This window comes from Oculina patagonica, chromosome 11 (genome assembly GCF_052425735.1).
Source record: "Oculina patagonica isolate OP01 chromosome 11, crgOcupat, whole genome shotgun sequence".
NCBI classification, from domain to species: domain Eukaryota; kingdom Metazoa; phylum Cnidaria; class Anthozoa; order Scleractinia; family Oculinidae; genus Oculina; species Oculina patagonica.
Genome location: NC_135768.1, coordinates 21,809,083 through 21,835,959, shown reverse-complemented (window position 1 = coordinate 21,835,959; position 26,877 = coordinate 21,809,083). Strand labels below are relative to the sequence as shown.

The 26,877-nt window shown below is 39.6% G+C and overlaps 3 protein-coding genes across 3 annotated transcripts in view; 1 reads left to right on the top strand and 2 right to left on the bottom strand.

The window, feature by feature from the left end:
- Positions 1 to 24,856, top strand: part of LOC144630679 (uncharacterized) — a 28,699-nt gene extending 3,843 nt beyond the window's left edge. The window contains exons 2-23 of the mRNA XM_078489048.1: positions 239 to 370; positions 1,134 to 1,220; positions 1,833 to 1,981; positions 3,392 to 4,035; positions 4,468 to 4,534; positions 5,309 to 5,412; positions 5,623 to 5,692; positions 6,378 to 6,563; positions 14,797 to 14,847; positions 15,302 to 15,379; positions 15,469 to 15,504; positions 16,223 to 16,366; positions 17,524 to 17,704; positions 18,630 to 18,681; positions 19,301 to 19,655; positions 20,449 to 20,595; positions 20,799 to 20,878; positions 20,955 to 21,011; positions 21,524 to 21,678; positions 22,265 to 22,388; positions 23,357 to 23,560; positions 24,482 to 24,856. Coding sequence (XP_078345174.1) covers positions 239 to 370; positions 1,134 to 1,220; positions 1,833 to 1,981; positions 3,392 to 4,035; positions 4,468 to 4,534; positions 5,309 to 5,412; positions 5,623 to 5,692; positions 6,378 to 6,563; positions 14,797 to 14,847; positions 15,302 to 15,379; positions 15,469 to 15,504; positions 16,223 to 16,366; positions 17,524 to 17,704; positions 18,630 to 18,681; positions 19,301 to 19,655; positions 20,449 to 20,595; positions 20,799 to 20,878; positions 20,955 to 21,011; positions 21,524 to 21,678; positions 22,265 to 22,388; positions 23,357 to 23,560; positions 24,482 to 24,566 — 3,188 coding nt within the window. The 3' untranslated portion in view covers positions 24,567 to 24,856. The remainder of the gene's footprint in view (positions 1 to 238; positions 371 to 1,133; positions 1,221 to 1,832; positions 1,982 to 3,391; positions 4,036 to 4,467; positions 4,535 to 5,308; positions 5,413 to 5,622; positions 5,693 to 6,377; positions 6,564 to 14,796; positions 14,848 to 15,301; positions 15,380 to 15,468; positions 15,505 to 16,222; positions 16,367 to 17,523; positions 17,705 to 18,629; positions 18,682 to 19,300; positions 19,656 to 20,448; positions 20,596 to 20,798; positions 20,879 to 20,954; positions 21,012 to 21,523; positions 21,679 to 22,264; positions 22,389 to 23,356; positions 23,561 to 24,481) is intronic.
- Positions 10,367 to 11,543, bottom strand: LOC144630125 (histamine H2 receptor-like). The gene has a single exon (XM_078488414.1). It carries the CDS (start codon positions 11,301 to 11,303, stop codon positions 10,389 to 10,391), a length of 915 nt encoding a protein of 304 aa, XP_078344540.1. The 5' UTR covers positions 11,304 to 11,543; the 3' UTR covers positions 10,367 to 10,388.
- LOC144630124 (histamine H2 receptor-like) lies at positions 11,547 to 13,415 on the bottom strand. Its single transcript, XM_078488413.1, has one exon. It carries the CDS (start codon positions 13,037 to 13,039, stop codon positions 12,110 to 12,112), a length of 930 nt encoding a protein of 309 aa, XP_078344539.1. The 5' UTR covers positions 13,040 to 13,415; the 3' UTR covers positions 11,547 to 12,109.
- Positions 24,857 to 26,877: the final 2,021 nt, after the last annotated feature.

The following is a 26,877-nucleotide window of genomic DNA, read 5'->3' as shown; positions in this document are numbered from 1 at the left end:
CTGGACTCCCACCTGGCTAAAAGCCTGCCGGTAGGTGGCTACCCTTGATGTGCGGCACTTGGCAGAGAGCATATAAGAAGCCTAAAACCAAGGATCTACCCTTTTAATGCTGCATGAATTTCAGTCAGTGATTCACAACAGATGCAGGTGCTAGGCCTTATTAGAAGTCCTGCCAGAGTATAGTCCAATAAATCATTCCTGATCCTGGTACTAATGTTGTTCATTTTACACCACACAGTATTTCAGCCTGTCATCCACGAGCCGCTCTCCAAGCCAGAGCATTCAGTACAACAGAATGGCGTCAATGGAGACGTAGTAGTAAATGGGGGTTCTTCACATGAGCCACCTGTTCAAACCAAGGAAAGCCAAGGTATATAAACAAAATTAAGATGAAACATAATGAGTGAATGAATCTGAAGAAGACCACAAAAATTTAGAGACAAATTTTATTTAATTTTCAGATCTGTTTTAAACGTTTTAAAATCTCTAACTATGAACCGTTCATAGTTCATTTCACTCCAACAGTTTTATCTCAAAAGTAATTTCTCTTGCGACATGCCTAATTTCTCATAAGACGTACATGACAAAGTAATTAGTTATTGAAACTGCCATGACAAATAAAAATAAATTTATTGCAGCAGCTTAATAATAATGGTACTAATTAATTATAGCGGAGCTCCCAGTGGCCCGAAGGGCCGCAGAGCAGAGCCCCATACCCATAGAAAATTAACAGACCCATGCTTTTGGTTTTTCATGGTCATCATGGCTAGCGGCATGGGCTCGTGGGCGCGTGCGACGAAGTTGCCCCAACATGGCGGCCATACTCCAGAAATCGGTTTGAGGTTATGGTTAATGCCAGCTTACATCTTTGATATTGGACATCCATGTAATGTCAATTGACAGCTGTCAAAACAAGGTATCCGCTGACCAGTATCACATGGCCATATCGCAGGCTCACATATAGAACTCATCAAGGTCAAATGTTTTTTTGAAGTTTACCGCTGACCAAATAATGGTTTACATTGGATCGCGGGCTCAAGTGCTGTATTTTTTCTGTTATCGGTCAGTAAATTGGGAGCTCCACTTTTAAGCTTGGCTAAATCTATTTAATAACACTATGTTTTGCCTGACAGTTTTCTATGGAGCTATGAGGGAGGCATTCCAAAGTAAAGTGCAACATCCAAGGAAGGCAATGTCACTGTTTCTTAAAGCAGGAAAAGGTATGTTTAATGTTCTCATCTTTCTGGGGACTTAAACAGTCACTGAACTGTGGATTGAGCGGTCGCGCCAGGGTCACTGCATTGTGTTCTTAAGGCAAGATACTAAATATTTCTCTTTCCACCCAGCTGCAGGTGTAATGGGATTAATTAAATGCTGGGAAGTAACCCGGCAATTGACTAGCAATCCGTCTAGGTGGGAGAAGAAATACTCTTAGTCACTTCATGCTACAAAAACCAGGGTTGCAAAGTCTGCTTTGCGCCAAGCTTAAGTGGGCCATACCACCAAAGCTTATCCCAGTTTCTGTAGCATTAAGCTACTAGGAGTATTTCTACTCCCCCCATGCCCCCCCAGATGGGTTGCTAGTCCATCGTAGGGTTATCCCCAAGCATTATTTCCGGCACCAGTACCCATTTATACAACTGCGTGGAGAGAAGCACCATGCAATATGAGGGTTAGTGTTTTGCCCAAGAACACAACGCCATGACAGTGACCCAGCCAGGGCTCAAACCTGGACTGCTCGATCCCAAGTCCATCACACTACCATGCCTCCAAGGACTGGTCTGATGGGCCATTTTTAACCTTTTTAGCTTTGGTTTCCCTACCCTGTATAGGTCTTGTGCTAACTGGAAATGATGAAGCCGCCTTGGAATGTTTTGAATCGCTGATTCACTTGGCTAAGGAACAACTTAATCGTGTTTTCGCTGAAAAGTCAACATTACCTCCATTATCACCTGATGAAAGGGCAGAAGTGTATCGCAGGGTATGTTCATTTAATGACTTTGCCTTTTTAATTGTGGCTGAAAGATTTACCAACTTAATTACATTCATTGCAATATTTTATATTTACCTATTTACTGCATATAGTATTGTTTATGGGGCATCCTTCAGTATGTCTTGAGGTAGTCATCTGTCTTTTACTCCACTTCTCATCCATTGAATTTGTTTCCCCTTTTTTGCCATCGTCAATACAGTGCTTGTTTTGTTTGTTCATGGTAAGTTTTCTTCATTCATTTGTTTGTTTGTTGTGGCTCCTTCACTGCTTAACTTTTGTTTCTTAAATATGTTCTGGCTTATATTTGTCCACTTGTTTGTAAATACATTCATTTATATCTGATTCATTATTAATGTTTGTTTGTCTGTCTATCTGTCTATCTGCCTATCCATTCGTCTGTCTGTTTATCATCCATCTGTCTGTTCAACCATCTGTCCCTCTGTCGGCTGTCTGTTTGTCTGTCTGTCGGCCTGTCCATCCCTCTGTCTGTCTACCTGTCTGTCTGTCTGTCCATCCATCCATCTGTCTGTCTGTCCGTCCATCCATCTGTCTGTCTGTCCATCCTTCCATCTGTCTGTCGGCCTGTCCTTATCTTTGTCTGTCTGTCTGTCAGACTGTCAGTCAGACTGTCCATCTGTCAGTCATTCTGTCTGTCTGCCTGTCTGTCTGTCCTTCCATCTGTCTGTTGGCCTGTCCTTTTTATTTGTCTATCTGTCTGTCAGACTGTCCGTCTGTCAGTCATTCTGTCTGTCTGTCCTTCCGTCTGTCTGTTGGTCTGTCCTTTTCTTTGTCTGTCTTTCAGTCAGCTGTCCGCTGTCGTTGTTCTGTTTGTCTGTCCTTCCATCTGTCTGCCTGTCCTTCCCTTTTCCTCTGTCTGTCGCCTGTCGGTCTGTCTGTCTGTTTGTCTGTCCTTCCATCTGTCTGTCGGTCTGTCCTTCTCTTTGTCTGTCTGTCTGTCGTAATCTGATAAGATATGTTTTCCTATGTGTGTGCCTGCATGCATTTCTTCTTCTTGTGACAACCCAGAGCATGGAATGGATTAATCCTTATACACAGCTGTTTCAGAAAGAATTTGTGAATTAAATGTACTTCTGCATGTACATTTTTTGTACTCTACCAGTACTTTAGACTGGCTGGACAGTCCAGATAAATTTTAATACAGTTAAATGTAATTTTACACAGTTAACCACAAGGAGCAAGAGCCTGGTCATTAGCGTGTTTCTGGCATTGATTTTGTTTGTAGGGTTTAGCGTTTGGCGTATGTTTGTAGCATTTGGGGGTGTGATTGCGATTGCAGCCCCCGGGCCCCTTGGGTTCCTAACCTCCACTTTGCAATGTGGGAGTTAATGTGCTGTATTACATTTAAAGATTAATTATTTTTTTCTTTCATTAATGCAGAAGTCACTTAGAAGACAAGACTCCATCAGGGAGGAAACAGAGCAAGAAGTAAAAGATAGTCAAGGCCAGAGTACACAAAATTCAGAAAGAACAACATTAGTGAATGGTTACAGTGATACAGCACCAGAAAATGTTACAGTTATTTCAATTGACAGCGATCCGTTATCAGACTCGAAAACAAGTACAGTTGTAGAGGAACAGAATGAAGTTGTCCAAGTTTGTGATGCTACAGACATGTTTGTAGTGCAAGAAGAATCCACAACGTTCTATTCTGCTGAAACTGTTGTCGAAAGGCATTCTGTGGCTTCTTCTGAGAGCTCCATGTCTGATGACACAGGTGTTGGGGTCCCTGTGGCATTGAGTGAAACAACTGTGCAAAATTGTTCAGAAGGCTCAGTGTCCTGTGCAGCAGAGCTAGCGCAAGATGACATGCAGATGTGTGTCGTAGAATGTGTGGAATCTGCGGGAGAGGATTTTGAAGTTGCTACATGTACATTAGATTATGATGATTCTGTGAGTGTTTGCAGTCTTGGAAGTACAGAAGAGAATATTGTACAGACTCACGAAATTGTTATGGAGTGCGGAGAACAAATCGTTGAAGAAGTTCCTATGAGCCCACAGGCAAAAGCACTTGTAAGAAGAGGGTAAGGAAAGAAATACTGTATGTTAGAAGTTCTTGTCTTTTTGATGAGTCCTTATAAGACCTGTAAGTGCAATATTGGATATGGCTCTAGAGGTACTGAATTAATGCACCCAGCCTTTGGCAATGGACTAGCATCCAATACAGGAGATTATAAAAACTAGCAGGTATATTGCATTCCTGACTTTGTGGTGCCACTTGGTGCCCTTCACGTCAACCACCTGGGAAGCCCAAATTTCAGTTCTTGGCGTCCTTAATACCATTTTCCTCACGTTGTTGGATTGAGATAGTTGCCTGGCACTTGGCCTGCGCTGTGGATTTGTTATATTGTCCTAGGCATTTCTTTAGTGTGAGCATGTTTTCCTTTTCTTAAAACTTAGGAAGCAAGCTGTTGAATACTTGATATTTGTAGATTATTCTCCTAACTTGATCACAGGTATGTTGTGAATGAACTGATGGATACAGAACAGAGTTACATTCAAGATCTTGGTTATGTTGTCAAGGTGAGGAGGAATAGCAGTAGTAACAATAGTAAACCTCTCCTCTCCTCTCCTCTCCTCTCCTCTCCTCTCCTCTCCTCTCCTCTCCTCTCCTCTCCTCTCCTCTCCTCTCCTCTCCTCTCCTCTCCTCTCCTCTCCTCTTCCCGCCTTGCCTCGCCTCCTCTCCCCTCCCTCCCTCCCTCCTCTCCTCTCCCCTCTCCTCTCCTCTCCTCTCCTCTCCTCTCCTCTCCTCTCCTCTCCTCTCCTCCTCTCCTCTTCCCCCTTCCTCGCCTGCCTCCCCCTCCCTCCCTCCTCTCCTCTCCTCTCCTCTCCTCTCCTCTCCTCTCCTCTCCTCTCCTCTCCTCTCCTCTCCTCTCCTCTCCTCTCCTCTCCTCTCCTCTCCTCCTCTCCTCTTCCCCCCTCCTCCTCCTCTCCCTCCCCTCCTCCCCCCCTCCTCCTCTCCTCTCCTCTCTCCCCTTTTCCCCTCTCTCTCTCCCCCCCTCCCCCCTCCCCCTCCCTCCTCTCCCCTCCCCCTCTCCTTCCCCTTCCCTCTTCCCCCTTTTTCTTTCTCCTCCTCTCCTCTCCTCTCCCCTACCCTACCATCCCCACAACTTCCCCTTCCTTTTCCTCCTTTCTCTCCTTGCCTTATCTCATCTCTTCTCTTCTCATGTTTTTTTGTTTTCTTGTCTAGTCTTGTCTTGTCTCACATTCCCATGTTTCACTTGTACATTTCTAACTTCCAACTATCTTTTTGAATAAAACAGTTGATTATGACCAATGTTTTATTCTATATAACAGGGTTACATCCCAGAATTTTCCTCATGCAACCTTCCCATAGAACTGAAAAATAAAGAAAAAGAAGTATTCTCAAACATAGAAGATATTTATGAATGGCACTCGAGGTAAGTATTCCATTTTCTCCGAATGTTAATCTCGTATTGACCGATGTACAATGTAAAAACCATTTTTGATGTGCCTAAAGTTTGCCCTATTTTGTGGCCTCTGAACTACTCTTACTTGTGGTTAAAAAGGACCAGTTGTTCGAATTGTGTAGTGTTTCTTTTCCTTAAATCCGACAGCAAGAACTAATTATGGTTTTATTACATTCTCAGAGAATTTTACAATGATTTGAAGTATTGTGAAGATGAACCTGAGAAGATTGGTGAAGTTTTTGCACAATCGGTGGGTAGTTAAGCCATTGTTATTATTATTTTGCATGTTTCCATATAGCTAGTGTAACATGTAATGGATAGTTGGACCAGAGAAGAACAAACGATAACATGTTCATTAATTACCTGACCCCTTGTTCAAAGGTTGCAAAACGACCTATAGCCATCCACTGGTGAAATCATTATCCAGTAAATAAGTACTATTAAAACCTGCTGTGAGTGATTCATGGATAGAGACTTGATTAGCTGGTGGTTTTAACAACTGGGGCCAGATAAATCACTAACAATTTACAGTCAACTCTCTCTCTCTCTCTCTAAGACGGACACCGTTGGGACCCGCTCCAACTGTCCTAGAGAGGTGTCCGTCTTATAGGGAGTTTAGTTACAGTAAAATGACTGAAAAATGGTGGGGACGGGACCAACAGCAGGAGTCCGTCTTATAGAGGTGTCAATCTTATAGAGGTGTCCGTTAAGAGAGAGGTGACTGTTAGTTAAACCAACTAATATGCTTCCGCTATTGTAGTGATTCATCTTATAGATAGCACCACAAGTAATTATCCTTTGTTTGAACTTCAAGCAAGCCAGGGCTAAGTAGCAGGGTAAAGCGTTGACATGGTTTAACAGTGTTTTGTTGTTTGAGCGCTTATTCCGTGTAATTAATTAATGAACAAACCATTTTGTTTTTAAATTTTCAACAGGAACAACAACTTGACGAGCTGTATTCAGAATACTGCAGGAACAAACCCAAATCTGACTTGTTGGTTCAGAAATATGCCGACACCTTCTTTCAGGGCTGCAAAGAGAAGCTGGGTCACAGGCTTCAGCTGGCAGATTATCTTATCAAGCCTGTTCAGAGGATAACTAAATATCAACTTCTGCTCAAGGTTTGATAAAATAAAATTATGCAAAATGTTCTTACTATTACTGCGGCTTTAAATAACTCACACGTGAACGCTGAAGTTCAGAACCGAACCAAGGATTGTGTTTTTTGCTGCCAACAATCAAAACTATGGCAAAAGGCAATGAACCTTGAAAACCAAAAACGAACAAAATGGATTGAAATCCACCAATTGGGCAATTTTTCTTGGCAAGATACTTTTTTTCTCTTCTTTCTTTTTTTTTCTTTTTTTTTCTCATGGTTCCCTTTGCACGATTTTGTTTTTCAGCTTTTTTTTTCTGTGCAGTATTTTTCTTTGGTAATTGCCCAAACTCGTCCCTAAAGTATATTTTCTTTTTTTACCCCGTAGCACTAAAATGGTTTGTTTATTATATCACTCCGTATGTATGCATTGCAGAATAAAAGCATTTACATGTAAGCCGTAAAGTAATAACGCTGTAAATAAATATATCAGAAGCTGTAGACTGATTGTCATTCAGGTAAAATGTACTTTTACATCTGAAAAGCTTTTTATTTTCTTGCGAACAAGCAGCGCTCTGGTTTCTAGATAAATCCGTCGTCGATGAAGCTTGTGTAAAACCCGATTTAATTTTCGAATGTTCCTTCATGTACGACGCAAGCTGTACAGATAGACACGAAAGTCATCGATCGGTTATGGCTCTCAATGTCACTTTTTTGGCGGTCGATTACTTCCTACACGTAATTATCAGCCATATTTTTTTTTTTTTGCTTTTTGTTTTTCTTGTAAACCCCTTTAAATTTAAAAAGTCGCTTTTATACGGCCGCCATGCTACACTCTTTCTACTAGTATATCTGCTGGTCAGCTGAGTTGCAATGAAAAGTTTACGGATGGTGGACCAACCAACCAACCAACCAACCATGGCTAGCTACTAAACTTTCTCAATTAAAAATTTAGTCGTAAAAGGGTTAGGAACCAACGTGGCCTAGTGCCGAGTTAGGGTCTGGCTTGTAATCCGGAGGCACTCGGTTCAAATCCTCTTCTCTGTCCCTAGATGGATTTGTGTTCGGTAGTCCCGAATTCAACTCCTCCACGCTTTGTAAATTCCCGTAGAGCTGTCTTCATTGTCTGAATGACGGTCTGCCGATCCGTTGTTGTCTTTGTCGGTATTGTTCATCATCAACTTTAATCTGAATTTCTCAAACTCATTAATAATTAAACAAGATAAAACAAAGAAAATCATAATCGTGAAGGAGGTTTGGATACCCGGTCTCAATTGGCATAGATATGAAACATAGAACCCTTTTAAATGTAACCCTTTTTTATATTTAGAATAATTTTATTTTTTAGCTGTACATTTTTAACATTTTATTGTAATTTGCCCTGAAAAACCATTTTTGGAGAGGTAAATAATTTTTTTTTTTTTTTTTTTACGATTTTATTTCTCCGTTTACGCCGTAGTTATTGTTTCGATCGAGAAGATATATCAAACACTCGAGACAGTGTTTCATCAACTACCCATGGCAAACACCTCGAATTTTGTCAAAAATACTCCGCTGCGCGTCGTATTTTCAACTCTCTTCTCTGTGTTTGGATATGCCGATGAAACACTGTCTCTTGTGTTTGATACATTACATCAACACTTAGCGTTGTCAAACTGTTTAATTTTACACCTGAAGGGACCAAATAATTCTTCACTTCGTTTCAGCAAAAAGCATATACAAAGGTGAAACAAAGCTGGAGACGCCCAACACAGTATATTAAACACAACATAGTTAAATGCATTTTCTAAAACATCCGGTGATTTTAATCAGCTGCTTATTCTGACGTTTTTCGTGAAATGTGTTCATTACCTATTCATTTTTGTCGGAATAGGGACATCGAGTCTTCGCGTAATTGGCGTATAGTTAGAATTGGTCCAAAATATAACTCGGATAGCGTTTGATTAAACTTCTGGTAGTTTACTGCGCCTTTTTTCATGGAAGTTGCGTTAAACTATTCAGTGTTATAGTTCACCACTAAATTTTCTCCGATTCTGATTGGTTTAAATTGAACACGTGACGCGATAGTGCCCGTCCGCCGGAGGGCACTATCAGCCCATAGTGCCCTCCCGTGAAAAATGCCCGGATCGATAGTGCCCGCCCGTGACTGTTTTTTGTAAACAAGCTGCCTGCAGACAAAAAAACCCAACCAAATTCACTGTATTTAGTGGGTTTCTCGTCTGGTTTTGTTTCGTTTGTTAAATTTCGGCTTTCAATTGAGTTTTTTATCCTCAAAAGTAAAAATAATTCGCGATGCTTGTTTTTGTATGTGCGCGCGGAAGAAAATTTAGTGGTGAACAATAAAGACAATAGAGTTTTCTGTCTCGGAACTATCGGTCTGATATTGCCCCTTGGAAATTTGATGTTCTTAAAACTAGCATATTTCCCTCGAAGCTGCGCTTCTCGGGCTAATATTTGTTTTAAGAACATCAAATTTCCGCGGGGCAACTATCAGCCGATAGTTCCTCGACAGAAACACTCTATTGTTAAAATAATACAGTCATTCACTGCCTCACTTACGCAACAAGCACCCTGCTGGTTGTTAGAAAAAACATCTAATAACGAGTCAATATTATCTTTACTAGTTTGCACATTTTATTATGTGCAAATTGTTATTTTATTGTATTTTATTTTCTATATTTTATTTTTTTTTTCATCATCTGTTTTTCGTCATTTGTCAATCCTATTGTTTTTCGAATTTAAATTTAGTTGTACTTCCATTTAACGGTTACTTCTGAAGATGTATGAAGAAGCATACAAAACGTCAAGTAAAAGGTCTATTTTTTCTAACAATGCGTTTGTCCGTAATGTTCATCACCGCAGTTTGCGTGTTATTTATTTATTTTTTTTTTGAGTCAATATTAGCCCTGAAAGTACAAGAAACAGCTGTAAACATGCTAAGGCGAAGTTTGTGCTTATTGTTGGGACCATAATATAAGCAACTTTAGTAGGTTTACAGATGATTTTTTTTATAAATATTTCTTACTTTTCCCAGTTGATCTTGAATCGTAGAATAGTCTTATTTCCATTCCACATTCAGCTGCTCGATGGAGTATTGATGTTATAAAAATCAAGAAAGGGAAAAGTTTGTTGGATATGTAATGCAATTCTTTAAAGTAGTGCTATAAGAAATGCACGGAGAGAAGTTATGAGAATTTGTATCTCAACACTGGGATAAAATCTTTGTTACTTCATCAAATTCTCCTAACTAATACTATAAGAAAGGTACACTGAATTGAAGTAGCTAAGAAACTTACATGTTGACACTGATGACTTCCTGCAAATGAGTAACTGACCTTTTAAAAGCCACTTCCAAAGGACATATCTCGTTTTCGTTTACTGGTTTATATACGGAAATAACTTGTCACTTTTCAGATTCAGAAGTTTTACAATTCAGTCCTGTCTGTGAGAGATCAGTTCAAAATTGCAAATTCGTAAATTAGTCAGTTTTTGAATAATTTTTCTCTTTAAAAGGAAATTATTTCAAGCGATCGTCGATCTATATCACGAAATATAATTAGAGAAATAAATAGCATATAATATCATGTCGTACGTGAAGTTCTTTGGGGATGCCCTATTTTACTACTCAGAGTTACTCTATGAAAACGCCGAGCAAAATATTTCAGTACACCTTGATAAAATATCACGAGGTCTTGCAAGAGTCGTTTATATCTTATTTACTTACAATTCTTGTTTATTAACAATTTCTCCAACATGAGCTATAAAACTTACTGATAATCGAGAAAAATACGAACACTATCCTGCCATGTATTCTCTTTACATGCCTTTTCATTCAAAAAGAAGATAGCGTTTAACTTTCTTCAGTTTGTTTACATAACATCTGCTTTGCTGTCTTTACAACTGCCGCGCGAAGCTCGCGAAGACGCCAGCAATACAAAAATGGATTGATGGACGAGTTCATGAATACTGCAGTGTGAGCAAATTCCCATTCTGTTTGCCAGTCCTTGTTGGATATTCCATGGAGACTCAATATAATGAACATGGGAAAATAACATATAATTAAAGCTATGTAGAAAGTAAAAGTGTTCATTGCACTTCTCTTCAATCGCACCATGTTTAAGTTGTTTTCAGCATTGGAACTTTGCACTGCCTGTTGTTGAGCGTGGATTTGTAACTGATGCCGACGAACAATTCGATAAATTATGATGTAAGAAAATGTTGAAATTGTTAGACAAATAATAATAACAACGCCTGAAAGAAAGCTATGTACACGATTATTCCAAAAATGAAAACTTGATACAAGGAAGCTAATTAACCATACGAACACTAAAGTATATAAAACACGGGACTTAGTCACCAAAGTAACATATCTCATGTGATAGTGAAGAGCCAGAAATCGATCCACAGTGATGGCTGTTATTGTCAAGATAGAGGCTGCGCAAACGGGATAGCCCATCTTTACCGTTAGATTCTGCAACAATGTTTTTTTCGTAAGTTCTTTAGCGATATATAAGGGTTGAACAAGGAAGCCAACAAAAATGTCGGAAACAGCGAGACTGCAGAGCATAATCACTGAAGTTGAGCGAATGGAAGGAGTTCTTTTTATGGCGGCCAATACCAAAGCGTTGCCCAGAATGGATATGAGCATCAGTGGAGCATTAAGAACACAGTTTGTGATGACAATAGTTCCAGGCGTAGAGTTGTCTTCATTTTCTGAATGATGGTCTGCTGATCCGTTGTTGTGTTTGTCGGTATTATTCATCATCAACTTTAAACTGAATATCAACACTTAGCGTTGCCAAACTGTTTGTTTCACACCTGGAGGGACCAAGTAATTCTTTTTTTCCTTTGGACATATGCATGCATATGAAAGCTCATTCAACAGTGGAGACGCCCTATATTGTGAAGCGAACACAGTTTGATGCATTTTCTTAAACATCTGGTGATCCTTTATTAACTCCTTATTCTGACGTTTTTCGTGAAGTGTGTTTATTACCTATTCAGTTTTGGCGAGATTAGCATGTAATTAGAATTTTTTCCTTATTCCACCTGCTGACTCATTAACATTAAGGTATGGGGAGACTCCTGTCGAGCGGAAATGACAGGGAGCACAAAAGTAGACGAGTCAGCAACAGGGATGGGAGGGAGGTGCAACCATTTCCCAGATGTCTTCGCGAAAATGGCACACCTTGCATTAATTATCACAACTTTTATAATGCTACTAAGTCATCACGTGGGATAATGAATATTACATGAACTGTGAATAGCTCATCATTATTTATTTATTCATTTATTTTAAATTTAAAAAGGTGCTGTATTGCCATTATAAATGATTCAGGGTTTTTACAATTCCTCTCTGAAAGAAACACAAAAAGATGAGAATGGCACAATTCGTCGTAATTAACCATTAGTTTAATAGTTTTCCGCTTTGAACGGAGAGTAATTTACAGCGGTGGTCGATCGATAAGAATAGGCTCTCTAATTAACAAATTGACAATCGAAAAAAGGAAAACAAAAATTACCGTCTGGCTGTATGCTGTTGACATTTCTTTTTGTTCAGAAAGATAGTTTCTAGTTTTGTTTACAAAGCGTGCGCCTTGCTGTTTTTACAACTGCCGTTCGAAGCTCGCGAAGGCGCCAGCAATACAAAAATGGATTGATGGACGAGTTCATATATACTGCAGTAAAAGCGAATTCCCATTCTGGTTGCCAGTCCTTATTGGATATTCCATGGAGACTCAATATAATGAACATGGGAAAATAACATATAATTAAAGCTATGTAGAAAGTAAACGTGTTCATTGCACTTCTTTTCAGCCGCGCCATGTTTAAGTTATTTTCAGAATTAAATCTTTGCACTGCCTGTTGTTGAGCGATGATTTGTAACTGATGCCGGCGAACAATTCGATAAATTATGATGTAAGAAATTGTGGAAATTATAAGACAAGTGATAATAACAATACCTGAAAGAAAGCTATGCACACGATAATGCCAAAAGTTAAAACCTGATACAAGGAAGCTAATTAACCATATGAACACTAAAGTATATTTAACACGGGATTCAGTCACTAAAGTAGCGTATCTCATGTGATAGTGAAGAGCCAGAAATCGATCCACAGTGATGGCTGTTATTGTCAAGATAGAGGCTGTACAAACGAGGTAGCCCATCTTTACCGCTAGATTCTGCAACAATGCTTTATTTGTAAGTTCTTTAGCGATATAAAAGGGTTGAACAAGGAAGCCAACGAGAATATCTAAAACAGCGAGACTGCAGAGCATAATCATTGAAGTTGAGCGAATGGAAGGAGTTCTTATTATGGCGGCCAATACCAAAGCGTTGCCCAGAATGGATACGAGCATCAGTGGAGCATTAAGAACACAGTTTATGATGATAAGAGTTTCAGGAGTAGAGTTGTCTTCATTTCCTGAATGATGGTCTGCCGATCTGTTGTTGGGTTTGTCGGTATTGTTCATCATCAACTTTGAACTGAACATCAACATTCAGGGGCACTCCACGAGCAAATTTTGCTATAGGTGTTAGAACACCGTTTTTACGTTATAAGTGTCTTTTTTGTGCGATTTAAAGCCTTATTTTTAAACGCCAAGAAAAGTGTATCCTTTCGGAAACGTAAGCTGGATTTTCAAACTTCAAAAAATATTTGGGAACGAAATATTACCCGAATTTACGAGCCGCTGTTGCCTTCTAGAAAATCGTAGGTGGCCTTTTTTCGTACCCAAACCGCCTCCGAAACAACAGGTGTTACTTTCCCCATGTCACGAATGTTTGAGCTAAAAAAATCTCCAATTTTTCATTACGCTTTAATCCAAAAATCGTAGGCGATTATAGGTCTTGCGTACAGATATTCACCGAAACGATTTGTTGGGTGCCCTTGAACACTTAGCGTTGTCAAACTGTTTGTTTTTACACCTTGAGGGGGGGGGGGGGGGGGTTTTGGGGGGGGGGGGGAAAAGGGAAAAAAAAAAGCGGGGGGGAAAAAAAGGAAAAAAAGAAAGAGAAGGGAGAAAAAAAAAAAAAAAAAAAAAAAAAAGAAATATATGTTTTAAAAAAAAGGAAAGAAATTGGATAAAAATGGGGGGGAAAAAGGAACAAGAAACCCCCTTTGGTACCCTCCTTGAGGGACCAAATAATTATTTTCGTCGTTTGAACATGCATAATAATGAAAGCTTATCCAACAGTGGAGACGCCCATCCCCGTGAAAAAAGAACTCAGTTTGATACATTTTCCAAAACATCTGGTGATCCTTAATTAACTCCTTAGTCTGGCGTTTTGCGTGAAATGTGTTCATTACCTATTCAGTTTTGGCGAGATTGGCATGTAATTAGAATTGGTCTTAGATATAACTCGAAGCGTTTAATTGAAATTCTGGTAATATACCAGTGAGCCTTTTTAGACGGAACGTGCCTTACATTATTCAATACTACAGCCTTTCAATAATTCGCTTAAGCAACAAAGATCCCAAGAGATCGAGTTGAAAATTATTTTCGAGTCAAAATTTGCTGTATGAAAAAAAAATGAAATTGCTGTAGACATATTGAAAAATTGTTCCTTGTAGGGAAATTTCATTTAGTGGTCAGCTTGCTGTTTTATTGTTAATCAAAGCGCCCTCTGGGCTTTCTCGTGTAACCGTGATAGTTAATCGTTAGCTACTTTTTTGAAAAGAAATTAAAGTTTTACTACTTTCTCACCTTAAAGAAAACGCAACATTTGTTACGCGATTTGCGGTACAATCGATCTGTGAAGAGATAACGAAATTTTCTTTTTCTTTTCTGGTTTCACTGTGCATAGGCCCTTTCTTGGAATCCATTTGTATTCTTTTTGTAATGTAAAATGCGATGCCCTCTTAATTTGAATTCATTTCCCCCAAGCCTTAATACAGCGCAAAAATCCCCAACCTTCAAATCCTCCCTACCCCCTAAGCGTTGACCAACAGACCCCTCTCCTTTCACTTCCAATTTCGCATACGTTCATACTACAAATATCATACTTTACAGCCGCAAATCAGTTAGCTAACAAATATGTGAAATATGCACGAATGACTGACGCATCGTCTGGCTACATTTTCTCGTGTGTAACTATGACTACGTCATGTTACACCAGATGAAAACTGGGATAAGCTTTTGCAGTGTATAACCAGTTAGTCTTAGTGACTCTAATATTACCTTTTATAAGTACTTGGAGAGCAACAACGAGTCATTAGGCTTGTTATACTGATAAGAATTTGATTATTTTGTTACAGGACATTCTGAAGCATACTGAAAAAGCAGGAGAAGATTGCACTGAACTACAGGTAAATGCATTTAACTTGAGTGTCGAAAGGAATTTGCATTTGCTTTGGTTTTGCATTATGATGCCCAGTGATACTCCCGCCACTTTCTCATTCAACCAGAAGTATAAAACCAAAATCAATCGTGACTCGCTTGCGCAAGCTTTCCCGCGCTTCACACTGGCTACATATCATGTAAATGTATTTGCTTCGAGTTGTGATTGGTTCACTGGATTGTCTGTGGGGGAGTGTATTCTTTGTGATTGGCCAGAGTGAAAACTGCGCTATGGTGTACAAAGTTGACAAGCACGTCTCCTATTGTCAACATAGGAAAACGTTGACCTTCAAAGCTTTGCTCTAACGAGTTCTTCTTTCAAAGACCTCCCCTTTTTGTGTAATGCATTACATGAATTCTTCTTTGATCATTGTCGCTTTGTTTTAAGTGTCAGAATCACGTTTTTGTTGCTTCCCTGTATAGAGAGCACTAGATGTTGCACTTAGAATTCTTAAGCGAACCAATGACATGGTGAATGTGGGGATGCTTCAAGGGTTTGAGGTGAGTCAGATGCACTTGTGAATCCACAAAATTCTTAATGACTGAAATAAATTCAAGGCTAATTCTGTGTTATTATTTTGTCTTAATAGGTGAAACCTGAGGAAACAGGAGACCTTGTACTGCAGGTGAAAAATAAATAACTTTTCTAGAGTTGTGTCCAATCAGTGAAGTATGTTATTATGAATTCTGCTCCCTATCGATTATTCTCATTGGCTTAGAGCATACAACAAGTTCAGGCTGGGTCTTATCTACAGAGGATTTTGGCACAATTGAACGTCTTTTCTACAGACATCGAGATTATACATGGATCGTAATACGTCATTCATATGTGGCACATGTCAACCTCTTTTTTAAGGGTATCGAAAAGGAAATGGACCTTATGCATGTTTACGTCAGACAAGAGAGGATGACTGGCTAGTTTCACCACCAAGCCTCGTTTTTGAAGTGCAAACTTGTAAATTTTATCATGAACGAATTTCCAAAGCAGCAGAGATGAAAAAAAACCGCACGCGAAAACTGCATGAAGGTGGCAGATGGTTGAGAAAAACTCGCGTAATCGAGGCTTGTTGGTGAATTTTGAGCATATGAAGTTATTATAAATAAGGCCTATTAACGGATTCCACAGTCAGTAAACGAAAAAGCTCTAAAATGCTTCCAATACGGAGAAAAAATATATACAGAGAAAATCTCAGCAGAACGTAATATCATGTAACAGATCTTCCTTCATTGAGGTCTTCTGAGAGACGTTGCTACGACTATATGAATTTTAGTATGTGCAATGATTTGCTTTATTCTGGAACTAAACAGAAATGAACTAAAAATGTTCTCTTTCATGCTATCAAGGACGAGTTTGAAGTTGTTGATGGTAAAGCCAAGACAAAACCGAAAGAGAGAAGAGTGTTCTTGTTCGAGAAAACTATTATATTCAGCGAACCGATGACAAGAGAAGGTGGACTTCCAGAATTCAGATTTGTGCATAACATGAAGGTAGATATCAAACTTATTCACTTATAAATCATGTCTGTAAAGGTTTATCAGATTCCCTTAAACCAAAACCATAAAACGCGTAGATTCCTGTTATGAGAACTTGTATGTTTTAAAGGATAATTTATACAGTATGTTGACATGGTCGCCTAATGGTTAGTGCCTTAGACTCTGTATGATTAATGAAGAGATTCGGGTTCTGGCTAGGTGTGCGTTTCTCAAAAGGCCTAAACACCGTTCGTGGCCGGAACGGTGTTTAGGACCTTTACAGACATGATTTATAAGTGATTATAAATGTCCGAGTAATTGCGCGCCTGTGATTGGTCAGTTCGACTTCATTATTTATGGGTTGAGACTGTTGTGAGTGTTTTGTTGACAAATATACGCACGCGCTGGCCGCACATGAACGGATTTTCAATACTGCACGAGGCGTCACCTTTTAGCGCGCCATTTCTTTAACATTTCATAGAAATAAAACTTTCTCCTCGTGCATTGTTGAGTATATAGCACTTGGGAATTTTCAGGAACACTTGAGAAGTGCGAGAAGCACTCGGCTGCGCCTCGTGCTTCTCTATGCACTTCTCTCGTGTTCTTGAAAATTCCCGCGTGCTTATATAACTCAACAATGCACTCGGGTGCGTTTTTTATTCCTTTAATAAGTTATGTGACTCAAAAAAGCTCCAGAAAACGCTTTCTAGTGTTTCCCAAAACGCATGAGAATTTCGGGCCCGAAAAATTCACGCCATTTTTTACCGATAATTTACGGGAGCTCCTGAGTTTCCGAGAAGCTTTTTCGGGTCTTATTTGCATTCTCCGAAGTATATTTGCGAAAAATAGGCCAGTATTCTTGTCTATGTACTCAAGTTTGGTAGATACTTGTCAGGGTGCCTCTTTCCACGACGAAGCATAAATGGGTACTATTGAAATGTTTATAGTGCAAGCTGATTAAATGCTGGGGAAAGGGGGGGAGGGTAGTGTGGGACCTGCTTCGACGGACTACATGTAGCCTCCCATAAGCCTATTCATGGAGAGCTAACATTGCGTCTACTTGCTTCATGTTTGAGAAAACAGAATTAACAACCATCAGTCCTTTAGAATTATTATGGCATATAGGTAAAAACAAAACTGTACGCTAATGTCAATGCATTTGTTATTGACAGACTAAAGGTATCGGCCAGACGGAGTCGGTGGACAGTGATCCTTGTAAATGGGCGGTTTGGTTCAGAAAGCTGGGAGGTGCTGAGATTTATCTGCTGAAGGCATCTTCACCTGAAACGAAGGAACTTTGGATCAAGGCTATTAAGGAGTGTCACGACAAGAAAAGACCTGGATTGCTTAAAGGTTTGGAAGTGCTTAGTTTGTGAAGAACTAAATAAACAACACGACATGCACAGCAACCATAATAACGACATTGTGGCTTTTTTGAGCCGACGACCGACGCGAGTATAACCATAGCAGTTGCCATAATGGCGTCAACAACCATTTTGACCATAGCCAACACAGTAGGGGAATCCTTGCTGAAGTCATTGTTTACATTTGCGTCATTGGCATACGACTTTGCATAGAGAAGGCATCATGCTATACAGTGACTCCAGATGTTTAAAGAGCTTGAGAAACTGAATAATCAGCGACATTTTCAGCTGAAAGTTCGGGCCATATCCATTCTGGATATCGGTCTCGTGCGTTGTGATTGGCTGAGGTCAAAACCAAAACAAAGTAAATTTGGCCGTTAGATACTGGAAACGAGTAGAAACTGAACACTTTTTTAATGGCCGCCATATTGCAATGCGGCAAACGGTCGAAAGAAAATTCCGAATAAAGACTGCACGTTTGTCTGAATTGAAGGAGATATTAGCTTTCAAAAAGTGCAAAATTTCTGTTTGGCAAAAGCGCTTATGAGCCCATACATTCTTCGTAAAATTCTGAGCTTTTAAAGCCGCATCACAGAAAAGTTATAGGGCTGAAATTTATAGCGAAAGTTAATCGAGCCGTGTTCACCAGAATTGATTCTTTATAGCTCGATCACAATCCAAATTGCTTATGGTAATGAGGCAAATATTGTAAACAAGTATTCCCTTTTATATCCACAACCGCTTACACCCCCGCAATGGCCACAAACACCACTACTGACACAACCCCCCACAGTCACCGTTGTATCCTATATTAGAAATAAAATACTAGAATATATAGTGGGTGATTGCCATTACAATATATATTTAAAATTCTTGCAGTTTTAGATTGCAAAACGTTCTGTTCATTTTTTCAGCTTGGTATAAGTACAGAGGGCGCAATTCAGAGTCCGAAAAGGATCACGATGAGTAAGTGAATCTGACTGATAACCTCCTCAAACACTTGGGTTCGGCTACTGGGCGATTTTTCTCAACCCGAATCTTCTCGATTATTTGTCAAAGCGCGTGGAGATCTAGGCTTAGGAGAATTTCAACGTTAGTTAAGAAAAAGCTGGAAGGTATCTTTCTCATCTGCTTGTTTACTGTTCTTATACTAATCGTCGATGGATATAACGCAAAAATAAGAAATGTAAATTAACATGCTGTTTCATTTAATGTTTTTTTGATTGAAAATGCTGGTATCTACGTCATGAATAAAAAAGCTAAAAGTCTTTCAAGTTCGTCTGCGTTATCCGTCTCAATCTTTCCCAATAATCCTAACCATTTGAGTAAAACTTCATCCGATGTAAAGTTTAAAAGATCAGATCGGATGAATTTTAACTGAAATAGTCAGTCTACCGATCGATACAGACAAAGTGAATCTTTACGATCTTTGTTTTTTGTTTTGTTTTTTGTTTTCGTTTATTATTACCTCAGTCTTTGATGTTTTTCTACCGTAGTAAGCAATTATTTCTAAGTAGTTACTTTTGTATCGCAAAATATGACCTAAAATATTACGACTTACCTCCTTTAACTATGTTCTGTGTAGCTCCACGGATGGGGGACTCCTCAGGATCCGTACACAAAGGCCACACGGCGGATCACGCCGTACAACAGTCAAACGAAAGTCGTCCAAAGGCTCCAAGACTGGAAAGAGAAAAGACCGGCAGGAAGGCGAGTTGAGTGCCGCAGAGAGACTGAGGGAAAACATAAGGAAATTCCGAACAGAGGAGAGATTGTTAGCAGTAGATCCATCTTCTATTGGTGACGAATGTGAAGGACTTATACAAGGAAGCTCATTGGAAGAATCATCCGTGCCCCAGTCCCCCAGTGTAGAGATGAACGCTGAGTTGAAAGTGGCCGAGCTGTCATCTGCGGAGCGTTGGCTCAAGTTGGAGATTGAGGTGTGTAAATACCCCATTCTCGTCCCCAGAGCCGCTTGTCCCTCTTAGACGGCTGAGCCTTGGGCACGAGAAACAAGTGGCTCTGGGGACACATGATTTGATTGGCTAGATTTAAATTATATTTGTTAAAATTCTAGCCAATCAAAACATGTGTCCCCAGAGCCACCTCTTTCCCCAGGCTCTGCCGGCTAAGAGGGAAAAGCGGTTCTGGGGACGAGAATGGTAAATACCAATACCATCGGAGTTTGCTCTACAGGGAATCCTTGTTTTCAACATTTGCGTCACTAGCATAAGCGCTTTACTTTCTGATCGAGCTACAAAAACATCAATTCTGAATATTAAAAGAACATGGCACGATTAACTTTCACTATAAATTTGAGCCCGTTATATAAAATACATTTTTGTGATTCGCGTTTGAAAACTCAAAATTTTACAATGTATGTATGGACTCGTTAGCGCTTTTGCCACCCAGAACCTTTGCAGTTTTTAAAAGCTAATATTTCCCTCAATTTTACACGCAAAGAGCTGAAAATGTCGCCGATTAATAAGTTTCACAAGCCCTTGAAATATCTGGAGTCGTTTCGTAAATAGCAGGATGCCGTCTCTACGCAAAGTCGTATGCTAATAAGGCGTCAGCGAGGATTCCTCTTTATATAGTATAGCATAATCTCGATAACGAACTGGCCATTTCTAGAGAATTGACTGGAAAACGAACTCAGATGTAGCAAATATAAATCTTGGGGAACAGATCATTTCTAAAAGCTCTGACTGAAAAACTTGCTTTCTTTCGCAGGAAAACCAGCTAAACAAGCTTTTACATTTGACCAGGATGATCGCCGCGAGACTGTTTCAAATGCGGGACCGTGAGCGGGCCCTGGAACTATACAGTGACGTCATTGCCACGATACTATCGGTAGAGGAATTAAGAAAACTCGAAGGAGTAAGTCAACGTAGATGCGTAATTTTGTTCAAAACATTTATTCTCCATACTTCTTTTAATGCCAGTTGTGAAATTTTTAAGTACACTCTTTTTGGCGAAAGATCACTAACCGAACCATTTTTGACGTGAAAATCCGGCAAAATCTTTAAGTAACTGAAACTCCAAGTCTGAGCATTTCTCAAATTTGTTATATTTTTTTTTAGTTGTTTGCTGCAAGGGACCTGTTGCTTAGTAAAAGCGTGGAAGTTTACGAAGGATACAGAAAAGAACATATGAATGCCAGGTATATAATAAACTTGAAGATCTTTAATATCCTCCATATGGTACTATCAAGTAACAAGGCTGTTCTTTTATTGCAGTTTTGACGTTGAAGACTCATATAATTCGCTGGCTAATCTTCTCAATGAAACAGCTGGGTATGTTGCCTTGTAACTGTTGAACAACAAGTTGTTAACCCTAGTGTGTGACCATTTAAATGAAAGCTATTAAGCAGGACTTTCATGTGGTACTGTTAATTATGCTGTACAAGGTGTTTCTAACTTTCAGGTCTGTGGATGAAACCATAGTGTGTGACCATTCAAATGAAAGCTATTGAGCAGTACTTTCATGTGGTACTGTTTATTATACTGTACAAGGTGGTTTCAACTTAAAAGTCTGTGGAAGAAATCTAGTGTGTGACCATTCAAATGAAAGTTACCGAGCAGTACTTTCATGTGGTACTGTTTATCATGCTGTACAAGGTGGTTTTAACTTTAAAGTCTGTGGAAGAAATCCTAGTGTGTGGCCATTCAAATGAAAGCTATTTAGCATTTTCTTTAGTGTGGTACTGTTTATTATGCTGTACAAAGTGGTTACGGTTACGTTAGATGCAGTAGACCAGTGTGTTACTTATCAGTTCCGGCTGAAACTTCCCTTTGTTTCTTTGTAGATTTTCCAGTATCAGTAAAGGCACCACGTGGTCTATTGTCCTGTACAGCATAACAGCTGCAGCAGCTTCTAGAGAGCAGCACTGGCGCGAGGCTTCACAAGCGTTTTACCGCGTGTCAATGGTGTACAGCAACATGCAGGCCACCGCAAATGCAGGTACCACGCCCAACCTCCACGTGTTCGTAAGTGTTAGGGTTCGGATAGAAGAGAAGAGATGAAAAAAAAAAACGCAAACATATTGTCGTGTTTGTCTGAGAACTGGGAAGCCAAAAGGCGGGAAATGGCCAACAATTATGTCATGTCATTTCGCCCAGTGTTGGAAGTACGTTGAAACCGTTACGAAAACTTGTTGCAAGGGAGGAAGCAATTGTACTTCTGAAAGCGCATATGCAGTGGTTTTATTTATATTAAGAGCAAGCACTAAGAAATCAAAGCGCGTACGTAATATAACGCGCTAATTTCAGGGGTGGACACACGGTACAGTTCAAACGTTACACACACCATTGCACGTTGTGTTAAACAGTGTGACCTGGCTTCAACTTAAATAAGAATACGGTTCTAACTCCCGCAGTCGTAGACCACCGCTAACGTCCAACTTTCTCTGATCAGACATCTCCCGTAAGCAGACAAGGCTCCCTTTTTCAGTTCGTTTTGGTTGATTGTCAAATTAACTTGCCTCCTCCTAAACACCCACCATTGTCGGTTTGAAAGTACTGATCTCTGATCAATCTGTTTGCCTTAGTTGATAGCTTACTTGATGCACACTGGATGTGTTGCCAAGCAGAAGATTATCTCACTGCTCTACAGTTTCTTTATAACGGATTTATTCGAGCGCTGGCTGCAAAAGACTTGATGAGATGTCTTCGGTAAGAAGCCGTTTGATAATTCTGTTGTCATTTACGATCACCCACGCCAAACCCTCTAGTTAACCAACCAATTTAAACTTTGCTGGCACGCTCAGTAAGTATCGTTATGTTCCCTCAGCTAGAAAGAATAACGGCGACTTCATCACCCCCACGAACCCCCATTTCTTATGGAGCATCTCATCCAACTTTCTCTTTCCAGAGAAAACATGTGTCTCTCCGCGCGCTCAGTTCTTCGCTGCGACTCGACCTGAAGTTCCTAACTGATGACGTAGCTTTGCAAAGATCCATGCGCTGTCTCTGATTGGTTGTTACTTGCGCGCGAAAATCGAAACCTAGCAACAACCAATCAGAGACTCTTCACGGATCTCTGAAGAACTACGTCATCAGTATGGAATTTGAGAGTCGGAAATCAGACGTCAAGCTAGGCGAAGATATAAGTGCATTAAAAGAGTTCTGTTTTCTTTTTTCTCACTTTTTTCTTTCCTTTTCTTTTAAACTGAAACCAGGCCTTTTCAATAGAGGTACGCAAATCCGCCTGTCCGTGCTATTTTTTGGCCAAATCCGTAAATTCGTCACTTTTTTCATTCCAATTTGAATCCGCATAACTTGAAAACTTTGTATAGTTTCACTGCAACGGACAGTAGATGTTGATTTTAACGCCTTTTTTAAAGAAGTTTCGTTTTATTGCTTATTTCTGCGACTTTTTTTTAGTATCCACGATCAGAGCTTCCTGACATGAAAAATCCGGAAACTGCGCCAAAATTCTCAGCTAATCCGCGATCCGCTGCATTTTCGAAGTCCACGAATCCGCTCAGTGTATCGCAGAGAATCCGCAAACCGCTTTTTAAGACCAAATCTGTCAATCCGCAAACCCATTCACTCCCCCCCCCCCCTTTTAATTTTCAGTGAAAATCTATTAAGTGTTTTTTTTGATATTTCAAGAGCCGTTGATTTCTCTTTTCACTCAGACTTGAACAACAAGCGTTGCACTTGGTGGACAAGATAAAGTCACTCGGCGCCAGAGTCCACCAGATGGTGAGTGACGAGGAAGAACTGGACGCCAGACAACAAGTCAGCACTCATCACGTGGAGTTTCTGGTCAATATGAGTCGAGCAACTAGACGTAGGGACTGGGCCTGGTTCGAAATCGCAGAAACTGAACTGCAAAAATTGTATGTATCACAGTGAGGTTTTTTCTATAATTTAGGAAACAACCATGCATGTCGTGGGAATTGTTTTATGTTCCCTAAACGGAATTGTCTCGACATTTAAATCAGTTCTCCTAACTACTAATAAGTAAGCATACATGTTATGTGCCATGCTACTTTGACTCACATGGTTTTGGAATAAAAAAAAAAAAACAGCGTTCCCGTAAAGAAGCTGACGCTAGTTATACTTTTTTGTTAATTTCGTTGTAATTTTGTTGTCAGAATTGTCACATACAAATGTTGCATTTTTTTGTGCTTTTTTCTCGTTGGCTGTGTTTAATTAAAATACCGTTATTATGTTTTTCTCATGAAGTAAGCATAAAGCTTTTCCTTCTCAGTCTGATTGTCTGAGCCCGCGATATTCTCTGTGAAACGATGTTGCTAAGTAATATGAAGGAGCGTTCGTGTTTTTATTGTTTGTTTGTTTTTTAATTGCAACACACAAAACATGCTTACATACTTAAACTACTGACGATACTTACAATACTTATATTGCAGGACGATTTTAACACTAACGATTTTGAAATTTCTTCCGCTACTTACAATACTGAGACAGCTACTTTACGTTACATTACAATACAATAAAATACCGCTACTTCCTTCCTTACAATACAGCACAGCTACTTTACACTACCTACAAAGAATACTGATATATCTTCTTTCATTAGAAGCGTTCGTGTAGCTGCTGATTGATCATTAACAGATTTCAGATTCAGATTCGAAAAGCCTTCGTTTACTACTACTTGCACGAAGATTTTCCGAACAATTCCGAATTTGGTTGTCAAACAGTTTTATTAAAATGAAATCCTTATTTGTTTGTACTCCTCACCCCACCCTACCCTACAACATCCATTGCCCTGCTGACGGCCTCCTCTCTTGTTGCAGCTGCTCTGGTCACCAGGCCGACGCGGTCCTCCAGGCTGTGTTTCTCAAGATTAAGAAATCCTTACCAGGCCCATCAGAGTGTTGAAGAAGAAAGACAAACAACTCAAGGCTTTGTGAAGTCTGTGACACGTGACACCAAACAAAGGATACGACGTCATCATGGAAGGCTGCACGCTTGTTTGCGGTCAACTGCTCACCTAGAGAAAATGATTATGAACTTATGAAGAAAAGAAAGAGAATATTTTGCGAAAATTATTTAAAAGTAATACCATCAGTGGGATTTTATCATGGCCGTTGAACATTGTATTTGCTTCTCTGTAGTGGAAGCTTACGTACAAAATGTCAATTTTGTAATCGCTTTGAAGCTATTCTGTATGTTTAGTGAGATCAAATGATGCTCAGCTCGCATTTGCGCAGGGGTTGATGAGAGTTTTAGCGCGCAGAATGATGGGAACTTAAGGAGAAAGGCCTGACGGGAAATTGCGCATAATAAATAACGGGACGCTTTTCTATAAACTGAAGATTATCGTAAAATAACCATTATAATGACTGCACGTGCGTAACACATCTTAGTACATTTCGTAGCTGTCCTCTATAAAACAACTTAAAATGAAATAATTCTGGTTTTATGGGTTATGAACTAGCCATGACCTCGATTGTCGTATGTTTTCATTTCATTGGAAACTTTGCGTATTTAGTTACCAGACATGCAGCTGTGGCCTAAAGGACTAATTGAAAAAAAAAAAACAATCGCTAGATAATCTTCAAAGTGTGAATTCATCATTTCATACCTTTAGGCTTATCCTTTCCTTGCCGTTGTGATTGTACATAAGCTATGTAGAAAAGACAAAAAACAGCTTATAAAAGACTTAGCATATAAAAGAGATTTGTATTACACCGGATTCCATTTAGTAGAATAAAATTTATAAAAAAAAAACATATAGGTTGAAATCAAGACAAACCAGTGCATGGAGTAGACTTGGGGATTTTGCGGAAACCTGAAGCTCTTTGTAAAGATTTTTCCGCGCAAAAGTTATTATTATTGTCAAAAAATGTATATTTAGATTTATCATGTACAAAATAAATTGAACAGAAAAAGGCAGCGAAACGAATGGTGTGTGTTGTAGTGGCTTTCCGTTAAAGAGGAGATTTTTTTTTACTATATTTAGCGGCGATGTCAACCATATATTACAGTGCAACTACTTCAACCAAGGCCACTTGAATGAAAACCTCGGATGTCAGCAATAGATTTCCGAAGAATGATCGATCTAAGCAAGCTGTATCATACAGAAAAAAAAAATGGGGCAGTTTAGTTGGTCAATTTGCATTAGGCCATTTCCGAGTTACCCCTTGCCTGTTTCAAAACGAGTCTACGTGCGAAACCATTCAAATGAAAATGAGTTTGATTTGCATGAAAATAGACCTGAAGGTGAAACTCATTTTCATATGAATGGTTTCGCACGTAGACTCGTTTTGAAACAGAGGCAAAGGGTAACTCGGAAGTGGCCTAATACTTGAGTGTAATTGCACTGTAATGGTGGTTTTCAAGCGGACAATTTTCTCAAAGTTTGAATTGAGAGCAGCTCATTCCGTTTTCTTCTATTGAACAAGTCGTATTTTTTTCAAGTTAGTCGCGCATATTATTCCTGCGCTCGATAACTTGGCTCTATAGCCAAGAGTTCCTTTTGGGCTGATCACTGTTTGGTTAATTTGTTTTGGCTTTTTTCGCGCGCAAGTAAAAGCTAATCTAAAACACTATACGGGACTGTGTCTTTTTTCTCGGACGTTGTCATTATAATGTGGCGCGTGACAAGAATTAAGCAAAGAGACCTAACTTCGAGCTACCCAGTTTCGAGTAATGTCGCACTTGCATGGATCTACAATATAAATTTTGGGCATTATAGGAACAACAAATACCCAACTTATTACTTGGTCATTCAACATCAAATAGCGTAACATGACAAAACCAATGTCAGCACGTCAAAATCCGTAAAATCTAAGGGACGGAATATTTCAATTTAGGGCTGTTTACAAGCAGGTAGGGTAACCCAAGTGCTAGGGTTACCCTAGCGCTCCCACATGTCTTCTTTTTTTCATCGACGTGTTTACAAGGCAGCTAGGGTTACCCTAGCGCCAGGGTAACCCTAGCGCCTTGTAAAGCCTCTGCTAGGGATAACTCGCCTACCCGGCACAACTTTATTTTGGCTCCAAGAAGCTAAATATGTTTAAAAATACCGACAAAAACAGCGAATTGTGACCAAGAAACATCGTGTTCATTCACAATTTGTCGTATTTTTGCACTGGAACGGAATTATTTTCGAATAATAGCTTCTTTACGACAGAGTTTGTGGTAAAATGTTTGGCGCTGCATATGTGAGGTCATTCTATAACATAAG

Bases quoted from the DNA above. Each gene is read 5' to 3' on its own strand.
- LOC144630125 (XM_078488414.1), bottom strand. From the start codon at position 11,303: ATGATGAATAATACCGACAAACACAACAACGGATCAGCAGACCATCAT.
- LOC144630124 (XM_078488413.1), bottom strand. From the start codon at position 13,039: ATGTTGATGTTCAGTTCAAAGTTGATGATGAACAATACCGACAAACCC.